General features: G+C 43.5%; 1 protein-coding gene across 2 annotated transcripts in view; it reads left to right on the forward strand.

Moving 5' to 3' along the window:
* The window catches only part of LOC124031635 (copine-5), a 213,221-nt gene that overhangs the window by 110,912 nt on the left and 80,575 nt on the right, over window positions 1-21,734 (forward strand). For both annotated transcript variants that reach the window (XM_046343125.1, XM_046343126.1), the window contains one exon: window positions 18,073-18,136. In XM_046343125.1, the coding sequence (XP_046199081.1) occupies window positions 18,073-18,136 (64 nt within the window). The remainder of the gene's footprint in view (window positions 1-18,072; window positions 18,137-21,734) is intronic.

The raw sequence follows: 21,734 nt of genomic DNA on the forward strand, positions 1-21,734 counted from the left end.
GCCTTGATGACAGCTTTGCACACTCTTGGCATCCTCTCAACCAGCTCCATGAATGCATTTCAATGAACAGTTGTGCCTTGTTAAAAGTTCTGTCAACTAGCTTCACCTGGAATGCTTTTCTACCAGTCTTGAAGGAGTTCCCACATAAGCTGAGCACTTGTTGGCTGCTTTTCCTTCACTCTGTAGTCCAAATCATCCCAACCCATCTCAATTGGGTTTAGGTTGGGTGATTTGTGGAGGCCTGGTCATCTGATGCAGTGATGGAGTCATCACTCTCCTTCTTGGTCAAAAAGCCCTTACACGGCCTAGAGGTGAGTTGAGTCCTTGTCCTGTTGAAAAAAAAATGATAGTCCCACAAAGCGCAAACCAGATGGGATGGCGTATTGTTGCAGAATGCTGTGGTAGCCATGCTGGTTAAGTGTGCAAAGCACCATCACACCTCCTCCTCCATGCTTCACGGTGGGAACTACACATGCAGAGATTAACCGTTCATTTACTCTGCGTCTCACAAAGACACGGCAACTGGAACCAAAAATCTCAAATTTGGACTTATCAGTCCAAAGAACAGATTTCCACCAGTTTAATGTCCATTGCTCGTGTTTCTTGGCCCAAGCAAGTGTCTTCTTATTATTGGTGTCCTTTAGTAGTGGTTTCTTTGCAGCAATTCGACAATGAATGCCTGATTCACGTAGTCTCTGAACAGTTGATGTTGAGATGTGTCTGTTACTTGAACTCTGTGAAGCATTTATTTGGGCTGCAATTTCTGAGGCTGGTAACTCCAATGAACTTATCCTCGGGGTCTTCCTTTCCTGTGACAGACTTCATGAGAGCCAGTTTCATCATAGGGCTTGATGGTTTTTGCAGCTGCATTTGAAGAAACTTTCCAAATTTGGATTGACTGACCTTTATGTCAGTAATGATGGACTGTCATTTCTCTGTGTTCATTTGAGCTGTTCTTGCCATAATATGGACTTGGTCTTTTACCAAATGGGGATATCTTCTGTATACCACCCCCTACCTTGTCACACAACACAATTGATTAATAATAATAATAATAATATATGCCATTTAGCAGACGCTTTTATCCAAAGCGACTTACAGTCATGTGTGCATACATTCTACGTATGGGTGATTAGTCTCTTCGGTACAGTTGATAAGAATAGTCATGAAAGCTAAGAAGCCAACCTTACTGAAACATATCACTCATTGGCCTAACCCTCTGTTCTGGCACAGATCTACTATTTAGAAGGATCCTCTCAGAATCCCTCACATTTTGATCCACCCTCCTCTACTTTCATCACTGCCTCAGCATACAACATCTTCTGCACTACTCTGACCCTGGCCACCTCAACCTGCCCCCCTCACACCGGACACCTCCAATCCCCAGCAACATGGGCAGCAACTACACATTCCTCTGTCCCATGTCCTCCTGCACTCCACCCATATCTTGAAATCTCCCTCCTTCACACTGCTGCCCATAAATATGACGCCTATAACACCGCAGTGTATTCGGCACAAAAGCTCTAACAGCTTAACTCATGTATCCTAACATTACTTTGTCAGGTAAAGACTCTGAATCAAAACTCAAAAGAACAGACTATGTCACCTCTGTTTCCCCACGCTCCCCAACAGATCCCCACGCTCCCCAACGCACCAAACGGCAGGCATCACAAACACCAGACATCACAAACACCAGGAATCTTCAACTTAAATTTCTCCATCTCACACTTAAAACTACCCCAGAAATCACTCCCTTCAATGGTGCCCTGTACCTAAGCATAAAGCAAGATAGAAGTATTTCCCCAAGAGGTGTCCCACGGGAGTGGCTGCTCCCTCTGATCTGAAGGAACAAAAACAAACATCACAAGCCCACTTCGGGTTACCTTTACCGACTCAACAGCACCCACCATCATTTCCACCCAACCTGAAAACCTCCCACGAAGGGCCTAATCTGAAACCTGAAACCTCAGCCAAAAGGCCTGGTTCCATCCCCTTCAAAAATCTCACTCCCACTGGACCAAACATATCTTTGTCATTACCATGTCCATCAATGTGAAGCCCGGGCACCAAGCTCCTCACAACACCTTCTACACCTTCCATTTCACCTCCCGAACTGGAACTGGCATCCGGCTCCCTCTGTTTGAACTTGACACCAATCTTCTTCGGCATACCCTCTCCCTTGTTATTGCTAGCTTCAACAGATTCAAACCCGCCCTCTGCCTCCCTCAGTCTTTTCTACCCCCACTTTTCTTTCCCTCCAATCCTCCTCCCTTAACCAATTACCCGACTCCTGAAAATATTCAACTCTTCCAAGACAAAATCTATTTTTTAGCCTCCTCAAGAGACATGCTAAGCCCTGTACTCCATCCACTTCAAACTCCTACTCTGACATTCACTACTTCTTCTTCTTTGATATCATGGCAGTCCCCAAACAATTGTTTAAGTGCATTTCGCTACCTACTGTGCTGGAATGTACGATCAATCACGATCTGCCCAATTCTGTACTACCATGAAAATAAAATAAAAAAACAAATAAATCCCTACCAACTTTTACCACACTTTATCCCACCCCCCAAAACCCCTCCCCAAACACCCAGCCCCATTAAACTTGATTTATATCATGCTGAACCACTCCACCCTTAGGATTGTTCAGCATGTCAACAACCATTTCAAAGGTAACATCTGTTACCCCCAATATCTCTTTTGCCGTCTCCACAGTAACCTTCACCTCAATGTTTCTGCTTTCCACAACACGAGTCATATTGATAACCTTACCAATAAAAGCTATGAAGTCCACTTTATTCATTATCAAAGTGTCCTTTCATAGCACACATTCATGAGGGGCAAGATTTCCGAACAGGCCTCCCAACCATGCCAGGACCAGCAGAAACAATGGAAGCTCCATGAGTCCTCACTGTAGTTCCACCAATCTGTCTCACGTCCTTTGCATACGATACATCATGAGTAATTCTATATCTCTGAGCCTCTCTAGCCTCTCTCTGCACCTGGCATCCACCAAATGCTGGGCTATGCCCCCCACAATTACAACACTTAACCTCCACATTGCTCCCACATTCAGTGCAATCATGTTCCCCTCCACACTTGGCACATCTTTTCCTTAATTTACATTGAACAGCTACATGTCCCATTCTTTGGCATTTAAAACACACAATGTGAATGGGACAAATTCTCTGACATTGAAACTAAGGAATCCTATCGGTACTTTCCCAGGCACTGATAGTCTTTCACTTCTTTGACCTTCTTTCCTACTGATCAACCTTTTGGCCTCAATCATTCTTCCTCCCTTCAGATTTTCTTTAATATCATCTATGGATACAGATATTGGAAGCCCAGTGATGACTCCCCCCAATCTAGCATAAGCACCAGGGACATGACTTTTAATCTTCTTCCCATTAAGCTTTTCCATTTTCGGAATCTTCGCTTGCTGAGCCTGGCTCCCACAAAATATTAACAATCAACCATTTTCAATGAACCGAGCTAATTTCAATTCACCTACCACTGTCTCTACGTCCTCAGTTGGTCGGATAGGGTGTAAGTGAGACCCTGTAGTCTCATCAAACACTATCACCACAGGGGCCTACTGAGTGGTGCAGTGGTCTAAGGCACTGCATTGCTGTGCTCGAGGCATCACTACAGACCAGTGGCCGGCACGGGATTTCCTTGTCCCATCGTGCTCTAATGACTCCTTGTGTAGGACCGGGTGCCTACAAGCTGACTTGCTTCTGGGTTAAGCGAACAGTGTGTCAAGAAGCAGTGCGGCTTGGCAGGGTCATGTTTTGGAGGACGCATGGCTCTCGACCTTCGTCTCTCCCGAGTCCATAGGGGAGTTTCAGTGATGTGACAAGACTGTAACTACCAATTGGGGATAAAAATAAGTAAAAGTACAAAAAAAGACAATATCACCACTTTCCACTCTAACACATATTTGCTTCCTATCTTGGTCCTCTTTATGCTTTCTTTGCGCTCCACTGCTTTCTGTATCATGATCTCGCTTCTTCCTATATCTTTCCACTACCGACCATTCCGGTCCTTGACCCTCATCCTCCTGCTCCATATCATCAGAACTGACACCCAGCACAGATGTTGCTTCACCAACTTTTCTCAATTTCCTCCCTTTTGTCCACATTACTTGTCAAAACAACGCTACGGACAAAACCACTTCAACAGCAGCATGTGGTCTCTGACATGCACTACTTCTATGGTATATTGGCACAATTCAATGTGAAACATGATTCCCCAAAATTTTACAAAATACAAAAATAAATTAATGAATCAATTAAACTAAATCAAACAACTTTTATGTTAAAAAAACATAGCAAAAGCTCTTGCAGCATATCTGACATAAACAAGCTTCACATGTGTAGGTATCAATGGAGGCTCCTTAGAGGAGGAAGGAGAGTACCATCCTCCTCAGTGAATTTTTAAAAGTTATCATTTTTAGTTAACATTTTTTTACTAGATATAATCATGTCACAGAATAATTTAAAAGCACTATTTTATAGTGTGTCATTTTTTTGTTTCATTGTTTCACTTACTTAGCTAGCAAATGCAGCTAACAAGTTTAGCCTACTGAAACACCATGCTCAAACAGAGGGATGCTATGTTAGCCAGCTGCATATCACTATCCAACAGAAAACTGTATGCTTTTGGTCGAACTAATTTACTGCCACCGGGGGTTGCCGGTGTAAGTGCTTACTGACTGTACACTATAACGTTACTTTATAAATGTAATGGGTTTACTAACTAACTATGACTTTACTTTAACTAATATGGTGACAATGATGTAGGCTGTGTGTAGCAATTTGGCTTGGAAAGTTTTCTTTCGCCTGCTCACATACAGCTAATGTGTTGTGCATTGAAGTCCACAAGCGATGGGAAGAGGTGAGAGAAAGAGAGTGCATAGTTGCAAGAAGGAATACAACGTGGCTGCTATGAAAGTTAACTGTGTTTACGCTTGATCAGGGATGTATTCATTCCGCGATTCTGTTCAAAGACATTTCTTAAACAGAAGCAAACGGAACAAAACGGTGATAAACATACCTGAATTTGTCCAATAGAAACTCTCGTTATCAACTGTTGGACTAATGATTGCACCCTATATCAACTAGATCCAGGCAAGAGTGTGCAGGTTGGTATTGAATGTCACTATCTGTCACCTCAAATTTGTCTCTCAACCTGTGTGCACCTGCGTTGTAAACTTGCATTCATAGGCTAGGTTGTAGCAGCCTCATGATGGTTATAGGGAAAATTTGAGTATAATTTTGCCTAAACCTATAGCTGTTACATTGAACTGGGTGAATGGAATATGAATGACAGTCCTCCAGTATCCTGTATTAGAAATAAGGCCACACTTATGAAAGAAAATCGGCACTGACCGCCAGTGGTAGAAAACAACAGGACTGGCGGATCAGATGCAGAGCACGATCCACACCAGGAATTTTCTTCAGGTAATCAACCTTAACATAAGGCATCACCCCTGAGATTATTCCATTGACGTGTGCTCTTCTCCGAACTTCAAAACTTCTGTTGTTCTGATTCTTTTGAGGCTCACTGCTATCTTCCTCTGTTCTTCAGAAACACAATTAATAATCCAAGTAAGACCACTCCTGGTCACTCTAACAGATTCCACTTTTCCTAGTACATACTTCACCATTTGACACCTCAAACGGGTTTCCCACATATGCATCCTTTCTCGACAAACGCATCCCAACAAGAAAGCGATTCATTATCTTTAATACATCCATCCTCCACTCCAATTTTAGACAACTTCATTTTTGCTGGAGTTTCTGCTACTACTGTTGTCCATTCAGAACATTTGTCTTGACCAACTTTACTCGGCGCACTGGTTGATTTGAACCCAGCATCCACCTTTGCCAACTTTTTCCTGAACCAGAACTGTATTCCTCTGACCTGCACTGTGAACTGTTGGACTTTATATAAACAGGTGTCCAAACAATTGAATTGGCCACATACTTGGCATGCTCTCAACAAGATTTATGTGTGCCTTGTTAAAAGTTAATTTGTGGAATTTCTTTCCTTCTTAATGCATTTGAGCCAAATCAGTTGTGTTGTGACAAGGTATGGGGTGGTTTACAGAAAATAGCCCTATTTGGTAAAAGACCAAGTCAATATTATGGCAAGAACAGTTCAAATAAGGGAATAAAAATAAAGGTCAGAAAATCAGAACTTTGAAAGTTTCTTTAAGTGCATTTGCAAAAACCACAAAGCGCCAAATAAATGCTTCATAGAGTTCAAGTAACAGTCACATCTCATCTCAATGACCCAACACACCTGTCCTTGAGCTGTTCTTGTCTATTGATGTTCTGTATTTTGTCATTCTGTGTTATGTTTCATGTTTTGTGTGGACCCCAGGAAGAGTAGCTGCTGCTTTTAAAAATGTTTCTGTATTTAATTTAATGGTATTTAATTGAGTGTAGAGGGGTGATAAAAAATCAGGGTGTAACATAACAAAATGTGGAATACCTTAAGGGTCATGAATACTTTCTGAAGACACTGTATATCAATGGAGGACGGCTCATAATAATGGCTGGAACGGTGCAAATAGAATGGCATGAAACGCAAGGAAACCATGTGTTTTATGTATTTGATACCATTCTAACAATTCTGCTCCAGCCATTACGACAAGCCCATCCTCCCAAATTAAGGTGCCACCAACCTCCTGTGCTGTATATGTACAGTTGAAGTCGGAAGTTTACATACACTTAGGTTGGAGTCATTAAAACTCATTTTTCAACTACTCCACACATTTCTTCTTAACAAACTACAGTTTTGGCAAGTCGTTTAGGACATCTACTTTGTGCATGACACAAGTCATTTTTCCAACAATTGTTAACAGACAGATTATTTCACTTATAATTCACTGTATCACAAATCCAGTGGGACAGAAGTTTACATACACTAAGTTGACTGTGCCTTTAAACAGTTTGGAAAATTCCAGAAAATTATGTCATGGTTTTAGAAGCTTCTGAAAGGCTAATTGATATAATTTGAGTCAATTGGAGGTGTACCTGTAGATGTATTTCAAGGCCTACCTTCAAACTCAGTGCCTCTTTGCTTGACATCATGGGAAAATCAAAAGAAATCAGCCAAGACCTCAGAAAAAAATTGTAGACCTCCACAAGTCTGGTTCATTCTTGGGAGCAATTTCCAAACGCCTGAAGGTACCACATTCATCTGTGCAAAGAATAGTACGCAAGTATAAACACCATGGGACCATGTCATATCACTCAGGATGGAGACGCGTTCTGTCTCCTAGAGATGAATGTATTTTGGTGCGAAAAGTGCAAATCAATCCCAGAACAGCAAAGGACCTTGTGAAGATGCTGGAGGAAACAGGTACAAAAGTATCTATATCCACAGTAAAACACGTCCTAAATCGACATACCCAACTATGCAGTTTTTTGTTTTTTTACGTGTTATTTCTTACATTAGTACCCCAGGTCATCTTAGGTTTCATGACATACAGTCGAGAAGAACTACTGAATATAAGAGCAGCGTCAACTCACCATCAGTACGACCAAGAATATGACTTTCGCGAAGCAGATCCTGCGTTCTGCCTTTCACCCAGGACAACGGAATGGATCCCAGCCGGCGACCTAAAAAAACGACTTCGTAAAAGAGGCAAACGAAACGGTCTTCTGGTCAGACTCCGGAGACGGGCACATCGTGCACCACTCCCCAGTATACTTCTCGCCAATGTCCAGTCTCTTGACAACAAGGTTGATGAAATCCGAGCAAGGGTAGCATTCCAGAGGGACATCAGAGACTGTAACGTTCTTTGCTTCACGGAAACATGGCTCACTGGAGAGACGCTATCGGAGTCGGTGCAGCCAGCTGGTTTCTCCATGCATCGCGCCGACAGAAACAAACACCTTTCTGGTAAAAAGAGGGGCGGGGGCGTATGCCTTATGGCTAACGAGACGTGGTGTGGCCACAACAATATACAGGAACTCAAGTCCTTCTGTTTACGTGATTTAGAATTCCTCACAATCAAATGTCGACCTCATTATCTACCAAGGGAATTCTCTTCGATTATAATCACAGCCGTATATATTCCCCCCCAAGCAGAAACATCGATGGCTCTGAACAAACTTTATTTGACTCTTTGCAAACTGGAATCCACACATCCTGAGGCTGCATTCATTGTAGCTGGGGATTTTAACAAGGCGAATCTGAAAACAAGACTCCCTAAATTGTATCAGCATATCGATTGCGCAACCAGGGCTGGCAAAACCTTTGATCATTGCTATTCTAACTGCCGTGATGCATATAAGGCCCTGCCTCGCCCTCCTTTCGGAAAAGCTGACCACGACTCCATTTTGTTGATCCCTGCCTACAGACAGAAACTAAAACAAGAAGCTCCCGCGCTGAGGTCTGTCCAACGCTGGTCCGATTCCACACTCCAAGACTGCTTCCATCACGTGAACTGGGATATATTTCGTATTGCGTCAGACAACAACATTGACGAATATGCTGATTCGGTGTGCGAGTTCATTAGAACGTGCGTTGAAGATGTCGTTCCCATAGCAACGATTAAACCATTCCCAAACCAGAAACCGTGGATTGATGGCAGCATTCGCGTGAAACTGGAAGCGCGAACCACTGCTTTTAATCAGGGCAAGGTGACCGGAAACATGACCGAATACAAACAGTGTAGCTATTCCCTCCGCAAGGCAATCAAACAAGCTAAGCGTCAGTATAGAGACAAAGTAGAATCTCAATTCAACGGCTCAGACACAAGAGGTATGTGGCAGGGTCTACAGTCAATCACGGATTACAAAAAGAAAACCAGCCCCGTCACGGACCAGGATGTCTTGCTCCCAGGCAGACTAAATAACTTTTTTGTCCGCTTTGAGGACAATACAGTGCCACTGACACGGCCTGCAGCCGAGGTGAGTAAAACATTTAAACGTGTTAACCCTCACAAGGCTGCAGGCCCAGACGGCATGCCCAGCCGCGCCCTCAGAGCATGCGCAGACCAGCCGGCTGGTGTGTTTACGGACATATTCAATCAATCCCTATCCCAGTCTGCTGTTCCCACATGCTTCAAGAGGGCCACCATTGTTCCTGTTCCCAAGAAAGCTAAGGTAACTGAGCTAAACGACTACCACAGGCTCACTTCCGTTATCATGAAGTGCTTTGAGAGACTCGTCAAGGACCATATCATCTCCACGCTACCTGACACCCCAGACCCACTCCAATTTGCTCACCGCCCAAATAGGTCCACAGACGATGCAATCTCAACCACACTGCACACTGCCCTAACCCATCTGGACAAGAAGAATACCTATGTGAGAATGCTGTTCATCGACGACAGCTCGGCATTTAACACCATAGTACCCTCCAAGCTCGTCATCAAGCTCGAGACCCTGGGTCTCGATGCCACCCTGTGCAACAACATCTCCACCCCGCTGATCCTCAACACTGGGGCCCCACAAGGGTGCGTTCTGAGCCCTCTCCTGTACACCCTGTTCACCCACGACTGCGCATCAAGTTTGCGGACGACACAACAGTGGTAGGCTTGATTACCAACAACGACGAGACGGCCTACAGGGGGGAGGTGAGGGCCCTCGGAGTGTGGTGTCAGGAAAATAACCTCACACTCAACGTCAACAAAACTAAGGAGATGATTGTGGACTTCAGGAAACAGCAGAGGGAACACCCCCCTATCCACATCGATGGAACAGCAGTGGAGAGGGTAGCAAGTTTTAAGTTCCTCGGCATACACATCACAGACAAACTGAATTGGTCCACCCACACAGACAGCATCGTGAAGAAGGCACAGCAGCGCCTCTTCAACCTCAGGAGGCTGAAGAAATTTGGCTTGTCACCAAAAGCACTCACAAACTTCTACAGATGCACAATCGAGAGCATCCTGGCAGGCTGTATCACCGCCTGGTATGGTAACTACTCCGCCCACAACCGTAAGGCTCTCCAGAGGGTAGTGAGGTCTGCACGACTCATCACCGGGGGCAAACTACCTGCCCTCCAGGACACCTACACCACCCGATGTTACAGGAAGGCCATAAAGATCATCAAGGACAACAACCACCCGAGCCACTGCCTGTTCACCCCGCTATCATCCAGAAGGCGAGGTCAGTACAGGTGCATCAAAGCTGGGACCGAGAGACTGAAAAACAGCTTCTATCTCAAGGCCATCAGACTGCTAAACACCCACCACTAACATTGAGTGGCTGCTGCCAACACAATAGCTCAACTCCAGCCACTTTAATAATGGGAATTGATGGGAACTGATGTAAAATATATCACTAGCCACTTTAAACAATGCTACCTAATATAATGTTTACATACCCTAAATTATTCATCTCATATGTATACGTATATACTGTACTCTATATCATCTACTGCATCTTTATGTAATACATGTATCATTAGCCACTTTAATTATGCCACTTTGTTTACATACTCATCTAATATGTATATACTGTACTCGATACCATCTACTGTATCTTGTCTATGCTGCTCTGTACCATCACTCATTCATATATCTTTATGTACATATTCTTAATCCCCCTACACTTGTGTGCATAAGACAATAGTTTTGGAATTGTTAGTTAGATTACTTGTTGGTTATTACTGCATTGTCGGAACTAGAAGCACAAGCATTTCGCTACACTCACATTAACATCTGCTAACCATGTGTATGTGACAAATACAATTTGATTTGATTTGATTTACCCTGAAAGGCCACTCAGCAAGGAAGAAGCCACTGCTCCAAAACAACTGCACATGGAGACAAAGATCATACTTTTTCGAGAATGTCCTCTGGTCTGATGAAACAAAATTAGAACTGTTTGGCCATAATGACCATCATTATGTTTGGAGGAATAAGGGGGATGCTTGCAAGCCGAAGAACACCATCCCAACCGTGAAGCACGGGGGTGGCAGCATCATGTTGTGGGGGTGCTTTGCTGCAGGAGGGAGTGGTTGTAGAGGGTGCAACACAACAGGTCAGTACCTCAGGAGTAGATGTCAGTTGGCTTTTCATAGCCGAGCATTCAGTGGTCGAGACAGCATGTGCATTAGAGAGAGAGTCGAAAACAGCAGGTCCGCGACAAGTGAAAAGGTCAGGGTTCCCGAGCCGCAGGCAGAACAGTTGAAACTGGAGCAGCAGCACGACCAGGTGGACTGGGGACAGCCAGGATGACAGCCAGGGCGCAGGTCCTCTGGGAGGGAGAGAGAATTAGAGGGAGCATACTTAAATTCACACAGTACACCAGAAAGACATGAGAATTACACCACATATAACAGACTGACCCTAGCCCCTTGGCACATAGGCTATTGCAGCATAGATACTGGAGACTGAGACGGGGGGGGGGGTCTGGGGACACTGTGGCCCCATCCGACAATACCACCGGACAGGGCCAACCAGGCAGGATATAACCCCAGACCACTAGAGGGAAGTCAACAGACCACCAACATACTACCTTCAGACAAGGCTGAGTATAGCCCACGAAGATCTCTGAGTCTGCGTCTCTCACATGGATAGGCTGTCCATTCCATAAAAATGGAGCTCTATAGGAGAAAGCCCTGCCTCCAGCTCTTTGCTTAGAAATTCTAGGGACATCAAGGAGGTCTGCGTCTTGTGACCGTAGTGTACTTGTAGGTCTGTACGGCAGGACCAAATCGGAGAGATAGGTAGGAGAAACCCCATGTAATGCTTTGTAGGTTAGCAGTAAAACCTTGAAATCAGCCCTAACCTTAACAGGAGCCAATGTAGGGAGGCTAGCACTGGAATGTACAGTATGTGGGGTGTTGACCTGAGTATGGAGATATAACATAGCCTTTTCCTTACCGTCGCTGAAATATTATGTAATAATCAAATACTTTAATCGTACATTCTAAAAATCTATCCAAAATCTATTTATTTTGAAAATGATAAATTATGTCAAATCTACACAGGCGTGTTTTTCCCCATGATATTTCGCTGCTTTCTAACGATGTCTCTACCTTTCTCTCTCTAGTCAGAGGAATATGTCAAGGTTTTCATATTCATAGCGTTTTATACTTGTTTTTCTTTGTCTACCTCAAGAGTATTGTACGGTGATTAAAGCTTGTCAACGCTGATAGTAAGTGCGTGTTTGTGTGTGTCTGTGTGTGCACACCCAGCACCCACACCCCATTTTGCCCTCTCCCCATTTCGCAGTTGCATTTTAACAGTGCTCTACTTTAATCTTCAAACCCCTGTCTTCTCCCTCGGCTTTGAAGCTGTGTATTAATGGCTGCATTACACATGCAAGGGAGATAGAGGGAACATGGCCGCACCGTCGCTTTCTCTGTTGTACGTTTTTGTTGTGTGCTGTGTGGTGGGAACACTGTTCACTTCTTCAGTGGTCCTCGCTTTGCTTCAGTGTTGAGAGCCGCTTCCTTCCGCATCTCATCTTGCAAGGTTCAAATAGCGCTGCTTATTGCGTTGAGTCTTTTGGGTCGTCTGTGCGTTTGGTTTAATGTTGTGGTGCCGCGGCAGGTTCTCAATAATGACAGGGGTGTTGTGGAACTCTGTGTCTCTCATTCAGAAGTGTATGTATGTGGTGAGGAGTGAATAGGATCTGATTGGATCTTCTCCCCATTCTCTAGTTCCCTGGTTTCCTTCAAAGGCGAACTGTCTCCTGTTATCTACATTCACACACACACACACACACACACACACACACACACACACACACACACACACACACACACACACACACACACACACACACACACACACACACACACACACACACACACACACACACACACACACACACACACGCACACGCGCACGCACACGCACACGGAGTGAGTGATAGAAAGGAGTGTTCAGATCCTGCAAGGAGACAGATTGCACTGGAGCAACTGCTCATTATCTGAGGCTGTTTTGAAAGGACCATAAAGTTGAGAGGAGAGAGAGAGAGAGAGAGAGAGAGAGAGAGAGAGAGAGAGAGAGAGAGAGAGAGAGAGAGAGAGAGAGAGAGAGAGAGAGAGAGAGAGAGAGAGAGAGAGAGAGAGAGAGAGAGAGAGAGAGAGAGAGAGAGAGAGAGAGAGAGAGAGAGAGAGAGAGAGAGAGAGAGAGAGAGAGAGAGAGAGAGAGAGAGAGAGAGAGAGAGAGAGAGAGAGAGAGAGTGTGTGTGTGTGTCTTGGGGTTTCACTGTCCTTTGAAGGTTTTCTCAGAACTCGTGGAATGGTGATGAAATAGCCGATAGCGGGAAGGGGAGGGTGTATTTGTGTGATCTCTCTCTATGAAAGATCCATAATGACGTAGTGTGCTGTCGTCTCTCAATCTTGCTGCTCAGAGCATTAACACTTTACCACCCAGTAGGCAAAGTAAGATAGGTTCATTCTATATTCTGAATGAAAGGCAAAAAGGCATCTTTTCCGGACATTGAAAATGCGTAGTGTCCGGACATTGAAAATGCGTACTGTCCAGACGTTGAAAATGCGTATCGTCCAGAGGTTGAAAATGCGTATTGTCCAGACGTTGAAAATGCGTATTGTCCAGAGGTTGAAAATGCGTACTGTCCAGAGGTTGAAAATGTGTATTGTCCAGAGGTTGAAAATGCGTATTATCCAGACATTGAAATCAGGTACATTTTCGGTTCAGAATTAAAGTTGAAAAGACATCATTTAAAGATGTTGAAAATACATATTTTGTAGAATCAATGGCCAGATTTCAACTGCACATACATTCTCAATGATGTAAGCATTATATCACAATAATTATGTTTAAATCCATTTAATATAGAAGAGGAACCAACTGAAGATCGCAGTATAGTATATTTATTATTGCTCCCATCTGTCACATGCACTTACTTTTCAAAAGCTTTAAAACTGTCAGCGATGATGTTCAATGTAGCTCAACCTACAGAACAGACAACTTCAACTACAATAACATTATCAGTAACAGTTACAGAAGTATATTTTTTGCTATGACAGTGATATGTTGTTGTTTATCTATCTTAGTTGAATGCAATGATTGTAAATCGCTCTGGATAAGAGTATCTGCTGAATAACCCAAATGTAAATCGAAAACAAACACTTGCAAAGAATTCTGGTTATTATTCTAATGAGCTCCACCCCCCCCAAACAAATACAAATGTGGTTGGTCCAGACCAGACCAAATCTGAACGAATCATAGACGCCTAGGCTATGTTTCTCAGGTTTGAACAGCATAGTACAGTACGGCACAGTTCAGTACAGTACGGTACAAGACAGAGATTGATTCAGTAGAGTACAGTACAGTTTAATTCAGTAAAGTAGGGTACAATACAGTTTATTATACTGTACTATACTCTACTGTGCTGGACTGTATTGTACTGAAGTATACTTTACTTACCATTACTTTGGTTCAGACCGGGCCAAAAAAATCGGAACTAAACATAAATAAATGTCTGTTTGGGCCAATTGAAGGTCGGTTCATACTCTCCATTTTTATTCTAGATAACATTATCTTTATCAAAATAAAGCAAAAATATTTAGGCCAACTTCATCCAGTGTTCCAAATATTGTATTTATGCGATATGCAAATATGTGCTTTTTTTGTTGTTGAATTTTCTCCCCAATTTTGTGGTATCCAATTGTAAGTACTATCTTGTCTCATCGCTACAACTCCCGTACGGGCTCGGGAGAGATGAAGGTTGAAAGCCATGCATCCTCCGAAACACAACCCAACCAATCTGCACTGCTTCTTAACACAGCGTGCATCCAACCCGGAAGCCAGCCGCACCAATGTGTCGGAGGAAACACTGTGCACCTGGCGACCTGGTTAGCGTGCACTGCGCCCGGCCCGCCACAGGAGTCACTAGTGTGCGGTGAGACAAGGATATCCCTTGCCAAGCTCTCCCTAACCTGGATGACGTTAGGCCAATTGGGCGTCGCCCCATGGACCTCCCGGTCACGGCCAGCTGCGACAGAGCCTGGGCTCGAACCCAGAGTCTCTGGTGGCACAGCTAGCACTGCGATGCAGTGCCCTAGACTACTGCGCCACCCGGGAGGCCCCAATATGTGCATATTGCCGCATTTGCATATTGTAATAGAATATACAATGTATTCAAGGTTTAAAAAGGCTTCTAAAGTTTATAATTTCAACTTTAAAACTCAGACTTGATTTGCCCTAACAAAAAGTGTATCAACTCCTACAATAACAACAATATTTCACATTTCCTGTTGCTGCGGGATTCTCTTCCTGCTGTAGGAAACTGGCTGTAATTAAAAATCTGGAGGGCATTAAGTAGGGGATTTAAATAAAAAGGACAGTTGTTTTAGATCTATTTTACCTTGTGATTACTGGAGACAAATGTGAAAATAGTAATTTCAGCAAACTGAAAAGCATGACAGGTATTTCGGGCCTCTTTTCCACAATAAAGTATAAATAGCTGTGTCGATATTCCACATTTTTACTCTAGGCCTGTGGCTTCATAATTTGCAGGGGTGAAATTTGGAGACCCAAGTCGAGGCTGTAATCTATGAAAACCTTTGCGCAGTGATGGTAGTGCCAAACCTACAGAGTTGATTTATGCACTGTATAATGTTTTATATATATATATATATATATATATATATACAGTATTTTAACCATTTGCATTATATTACATATGAGCCACCATCAGTAGCCACCATCAGTAATACCCACATGCATAATAAAAACTGCCACTTGTGCAGTGATCTTTTAGTTTCCTTCAATTTGTAGCCTACATTTTGCATCATTCCATTACATCGTTAGTTTACCTTTCTTTCCTCTGTCAGGTCTATGCGGTTGTTCCTGAGGATGGCTAGCAATAGTGGATTGCGATAGGCTAATGTAATAGAAGTTGTGCAATAATTTGGGACATGTTTCCTACAGTATTTGAATCCTTGTGGAAGGCAAACCGTACATAGAAGTTTAAACCTGGAGCCTGGCTCACAGTTCACGATGACTGGACCATTATCATCACAGTTCCTTGATTAGTGAGGATCAGGGTAGATTTCTAGGAGTATTGTTCAACCTATTGTCCACTTTTCTCACATTCCAAAATGTAATGAATATGGCAACTTTCAGGATGAATCAAACTACTGTATTTTTTATTAATTAATATATTTACTGTTTAAAGGCTCTCCAACTCTGTTTATGTGTATGATTCATACATACTTTTCTAACCCTGCATAATCTACATGATCAGAGTATTAAAAAATCTACCCATTTGTGCTGGAAAGGAGACCAATATGTGTGTACGTACATCACAGGAGGTTGGTGGCACCTTAATTGGTGAGGACGGGCTCGTGGTAATGGCTGGAGCGGAATCAGTGGAATGGTATCAAATACAGCAAACAAATAGTTTCCATGTGTTTGATACCATTCCATTCACTCTTTTCCAGCCATTATTATGAGCCATCCTCCACTCAGCAGCCTCCACTGATTTACATGGCTTAATAAAATTAAAGGTACACCAAATTTAAAGGGATGGATTTAGATAAATGTACTGAAAACCCCATTGAATTAAAACACCACAATACATGATTTTGGCCAGCAAGTGGGAGGGTTTTCAGAGTTGAATTCAATTTATTCAGCCCATGCAAGGGAAACCCGCCTGCAAAGTCCATTACGTACCTACATAAGGTAAGTCTGAATACCAATCACTGAGAAGTGAGCATTTCCTTAGTCTGAATTGGGCCCTAAATGAATAAATAAATCCATTCCCTGACCCTCTCCTCTCGTTGAGTGACCTGGCAGTGTAGATCTGAAGGGATCCTTAGGGACCACTGCCTTTTTGACCTTCAACCAGCACCAATGAGCTTCATACTGGAACATCAGCTTCACCATCTAGGAGGGAGGGGATATTGGGAGAGAGAAGTTGAGGCAAAGCGAGAGATGGATAAGGGTAATGGGAAATGACACACATACACGCACACACAACAACCCTGCCCTGCCACCTCACCCATTCGCAGTCCTGTCACATTGTTAAGATACAGCCCCCTCCTCTCGTAACACACGTCCATTGATGAATGAGCAAATTAGCAGACATCCACGCCAGTGTCATTAAACCCCCTGGTCAAACAGAGAGACATCACACACAAACGCACACCAAAGCACACACACAGGCACACACACACACCACTTCCCTCTAGTGCATAATGAACAGCACAAACTAACAACTCACTTTAATGGCGGCTGTAACTCTCATGGCTGGGTTATTACAAAAGTCAGAGGAATTATGGGATATTTGAGAAGCAGCCTGTAGTGTCTGGTAGAGGCACGATGGATCCATGATGGGTTTTAATGAGGGCTGGTACCGAGGCTCTTATACACACAATCGCTAGAAAGAGGGGGGGGGGGGAGAAAGACAGAGAGAAAGAGAGAGAAAAACAAAGAGAGAGTGAGTGGGAAGTCAAAAAGGTGCTTTTCACTCAGCCTCAGGTGTTTCCCCACCTCTCCTCTCCTACTCTCTCATCTCTGTCTGTCATCTTCCTAAGTGATCCTCTCGCTCTCTCTATCTCTCTCTCTCTCTCCTTATGTATTACCATATTTTGCTGGTGGCTGCTTTGTTCACTGATCTGTAAAATTGTAAAAACTAAAATTATGACATTCATAACATGCTCATTCGAGGGCATTAGGATAAAACTAAACATATGGATCGTAACATTAATCTGTCCAGTTATTATGTTACCTAAACGGAGGGAAAGAACAGAAGCAGGCACTGCTGAAGGGTGGCAGATGGTGTTTAAAAAGAGAAGTGGAGAGGAGAACTCTATTCAGCACCACGGACAACAACTCTCAACCTTGCGCTCTGGTTGCTTTCAGCACCATGGACAGTGACAGAGTAGCGTGCCGATTCTGGTACATGCAAATGAGTGTCTCATTCTGACCTGGACAACCAGGTGTGTTCCATCTCTAGCTAATTGACATTTCCTGATCAATATGTGCCAACAGATCCAGACACTCTGGCCCTGGAGGACTGGAACTTGGCACCTCTACTGTACAGACACCTCTACACCTGCACCTGGCTAAACGCAACCATGTGTTGTCCTCTCTCTTTCTTTCCCTGTTTTCTACAGGGGGATAGCTGGGAAGAAATGTGGCACCATAATTCTATCTGCAGAGGAGCTGGGAAACTGTAGAGTAAGTAGAGCTACTACTACCTTCTGACAATACTATCACTGTGACGTAGACTGTAAACACCACTACTTTCTGATATTCCTTTTAACTGCCTTGTCACTACGTACAACTTAAGCATAATTCTCCTGTTACCTGTCACTGCATATCCTCATACTGCAGAGAAAGCCCAAATCTACCTTCTCACATTACCATCACTGTTACGGCACACAATATCATATAAATATCATAGCACTACTGCTTACTCTTACAACTGCCTATATCCCTCAAATTCAAAATCTGGACCTTGAAACCAGTCCCACTGCTTTTTTCATTGTTTACATCTAAATTAGGGACTGATTTAGACCTGGGACACCAGGTGGGTGCAATTATATTTCTCAGGTAGAACAGCAAACCAGCAGTACTCCAGATCTTGTAGGGCAAGTTTGGAATACCTAGACTAATCGTATCATTGCTTATAGCAGATTTATAATGGAGATACAACCGCTTATCATTGCTTCTAAGACATCCTTAATAGCTCATCATGTTGACACTGTATTCAGTGTTAGTCTGTTACTGTCTGATTGTAGATACAGTGTGAATAAGGTTTCTAGCTACAGTACTCACTTTAGATTTATGCAGAAAGTTACAGTTGACTTGAGGCCAAAATGTTCAGACAGATTTCACAGATCAGAATGATGGAATACATACGTATCCTTGGGTCCTTGGGTCTACTGGTCACAAAGAGATGAAGCACCTACTTATTGAAGCACACAAGATCCATAAAGGAGACAAACGGGACATACAGTACAGAACATCCTTGGAGTTGTCTGAGAGACTTTCAACCTAACTGAAAGACAGTTGATGTTTCTAACCTTTCTAAGCGTTTAGTGAATGAACAAGGATGTAGCGTCCCCGTTCAGCTATTAGAATGGGATGGGGCTGATTTACACACACACACACACATACACACACACACACCACACACACACACACACACACACACACACACACACACACACACACACACACACACACACACACACACACACACACACACACACACACACACACACACACACACACACACACACACACACACACATTTCACACATACTTTTAAGTTTACCGTATGCTTGGGGCAAGTCAAAGTTCGGTAGCGGAAGTCTACGCCCCCTTCGTAGGTGATTGGTCAACAGTATTACAGCTAGTAGGAGTGGGAAAATGAAGTGTTTGTTGTCATGGAATGAGAGACGACTAGTTTTCAAGCACATTCTTTCACTTGAGACATACTGAGAAATACTGCAACAAACATCATTAAGACTAAGACCTCTTCGGCCACAATGTCAAAATAAATGACAGATTTCCTGATACATCTTTGATTAATTTAGTCTTTTGAGGAATTGTTTCTGGCTATGTTGTTGCTACGGTGGCCCAAGAGGGACAAACAACAGTAATATTGTAGTTCTCATTTTTCAAGCGAATGTCTTTAGGGAGTATACGAGCTTAGCCAAGTTCTACTAGGTGCCAACCGAACCGATGTATGCGGCCACCTTTACCTTAATAGTGGACACAACTGAATGCATTTAAACAAAATGTGTATTCTGCATTTAACCCAACCTCTTTGAATCAGATAGGTGTGGGGGCTGCCTTAATTGACATCCATGTCATTGGCACCTTGGGAGCAGGTGTTGTTGGGGGGTTAACTGCCTTGCTCAAGGGCAGAAAGACAGATTGTTCCACCTTGCCGGCTCGGGGATTCAAACCAGCGACCCTTCGGTTACTGGGCCAATGCTCTTAACCGCTAGGCTACTTGTCACTGTAGCCTGTGATGGGTGTGATATATCAGTGGAACGGTGTGTATCTAATGAAATGACACAGTGAGATGATGAGAGGAGGTTGAATGGTCCCCTTGGCTCTCCTAGCTCTTCACTGGGCTCCACTGAGCTATGGCATGACAGATTATATCTATTTGATATCTATGCTCTGTCATCTCTAGGCTCTGTAATCTTTGTCATTTATATGGCTCTCAGTACTAGGCTAGATCTGACACTGATGTGAGAGACATATAGAGACAGACAGAGAAAGAGGAGAGGTAGGGAGGGAGAGAGGAGAAGAAGAGAAATAGATGGGGGAGAGGATAGGGAGATAAATACAGAGAGGGACATAGAGAGAAACAGACAGGGAGAGATGGAGAGAGAGAGAGAGACAAAGAGAGAAAAAATGACAGACCGAGAGGAAGGAATCAATAGTGGATTATATTGATGCTCTGTGCAGCTCTGACTGTAAAAGCTACTACAGCTGATCGTAATGTGTGACTAAATAGGCTTGAATTAAAACCCAGCCGTCTGACTGACCTTGTATCAAACTGACTGGGGGACAATAACGTTACAGTACAGCTGTTAAACGGACCAGTAGACTTGTCACTGACTAGCAATATGTACAGTAACAAGACCAGTACAGTGAGAGAGACCACACACACACACGTACACAAACACAGCCATGCATGCACACACACTCTCCAAACACACACACTTACAAACATACGCACAATATGCGTACCCCCTATAGCAACCCCATGTGGCACCAAACAAACTAACACAGATTTCTAGTCATATTTCTCTCATCCTTTTCTCCCCCTGTCCCAGCCTCTTCCTTCAACAGGGGCTCTAAATGAATCACAATGTCCCCTATCTTCTCTCTCTTTATTTCTCTCTGCCTCTGATCCATGTGTCTTTCATGCGTCCCTCCGTTAAAGCAGCAGGTATGGAACTAACAGGACTTCTGTCCTTCCTGCCCATCTCTCCTTGTATTCCAATGTACCACCACCACCCACCCTGTTCCCTTATTTGTCTATATTCATCCCCTTCTCTCTCGTCTACACCACCACCACCAGCACCCACCCTGTCCCCTTCTTTCTCTCCCAAGCCTTTCTTCATTCATCACCACCACCCTGTTGCCTTCTACATTACCAAAGCCTTCTTCATCCCTTCCCTCTCCTCTTCACCACCACAGACATGATATATGATACCCAGCATTCACAATACCAAGCTTTTCAGATCTCACTCTCTCCGTCATTCTCCTCTACCTCCTGTGTGTTCCTGTCCCCAGGCACCTCACCGTCCCATCAATCCTCCCCACCCCATTCAAATATTGATAAACTTATTCTGCCCACCTTACCCAACCAATGTTGATCACAGACTTTACGAGGGGGCATGTACAGTGGCTTGCGAAAGTATTCACCCCCCTTGGCATTTTTCCTATTTTGTTGCCTTACAACCTAGAATTAAAATACATTTTGGGGGGTTTGTATCATTTGATTTACACAACATGCCTACCACTTTGAAGATGTAAAACATTTTTTTATTGTGAAACAAACAACACATAAGACAAAAGCAATTACAGCTGCAAGTCTCTTGGGGTATGTCTCTAAAAGCTTGGTACATTGGGATTTCTGCCCATTCTTTAAGGCAAAACTGCTCCAGCTCCTTCAAGTTGGATGGGTTCCGCTGGTATACAGCAATCTAAAAGTCATACCACAGATTCTCAATTGGATTGAGGTCTGGGCTTTGACTAGGCCATTCCAAGACATTTAAATGTTTCCCCTTAAACCAATCGAGTGTTG

The sequence above is a fragment of the Oncorhynchus gorbuscha genome, linkage group LG03 (genome assembly GCF_021184085.1).
Source record: "Oncorhynchus gorbuscha isolate QuinsamMale2020 ecotype Even-year linkage group LG03, OgorEven_v1.0, whole genome shotgun sequence".
NCBI lineage: Eukaryota > Metazoa > Chordata > Actinopteri > Salmoniformes > Salmonidae > Oncorhynchus > Oncorhynchus gorbuscha.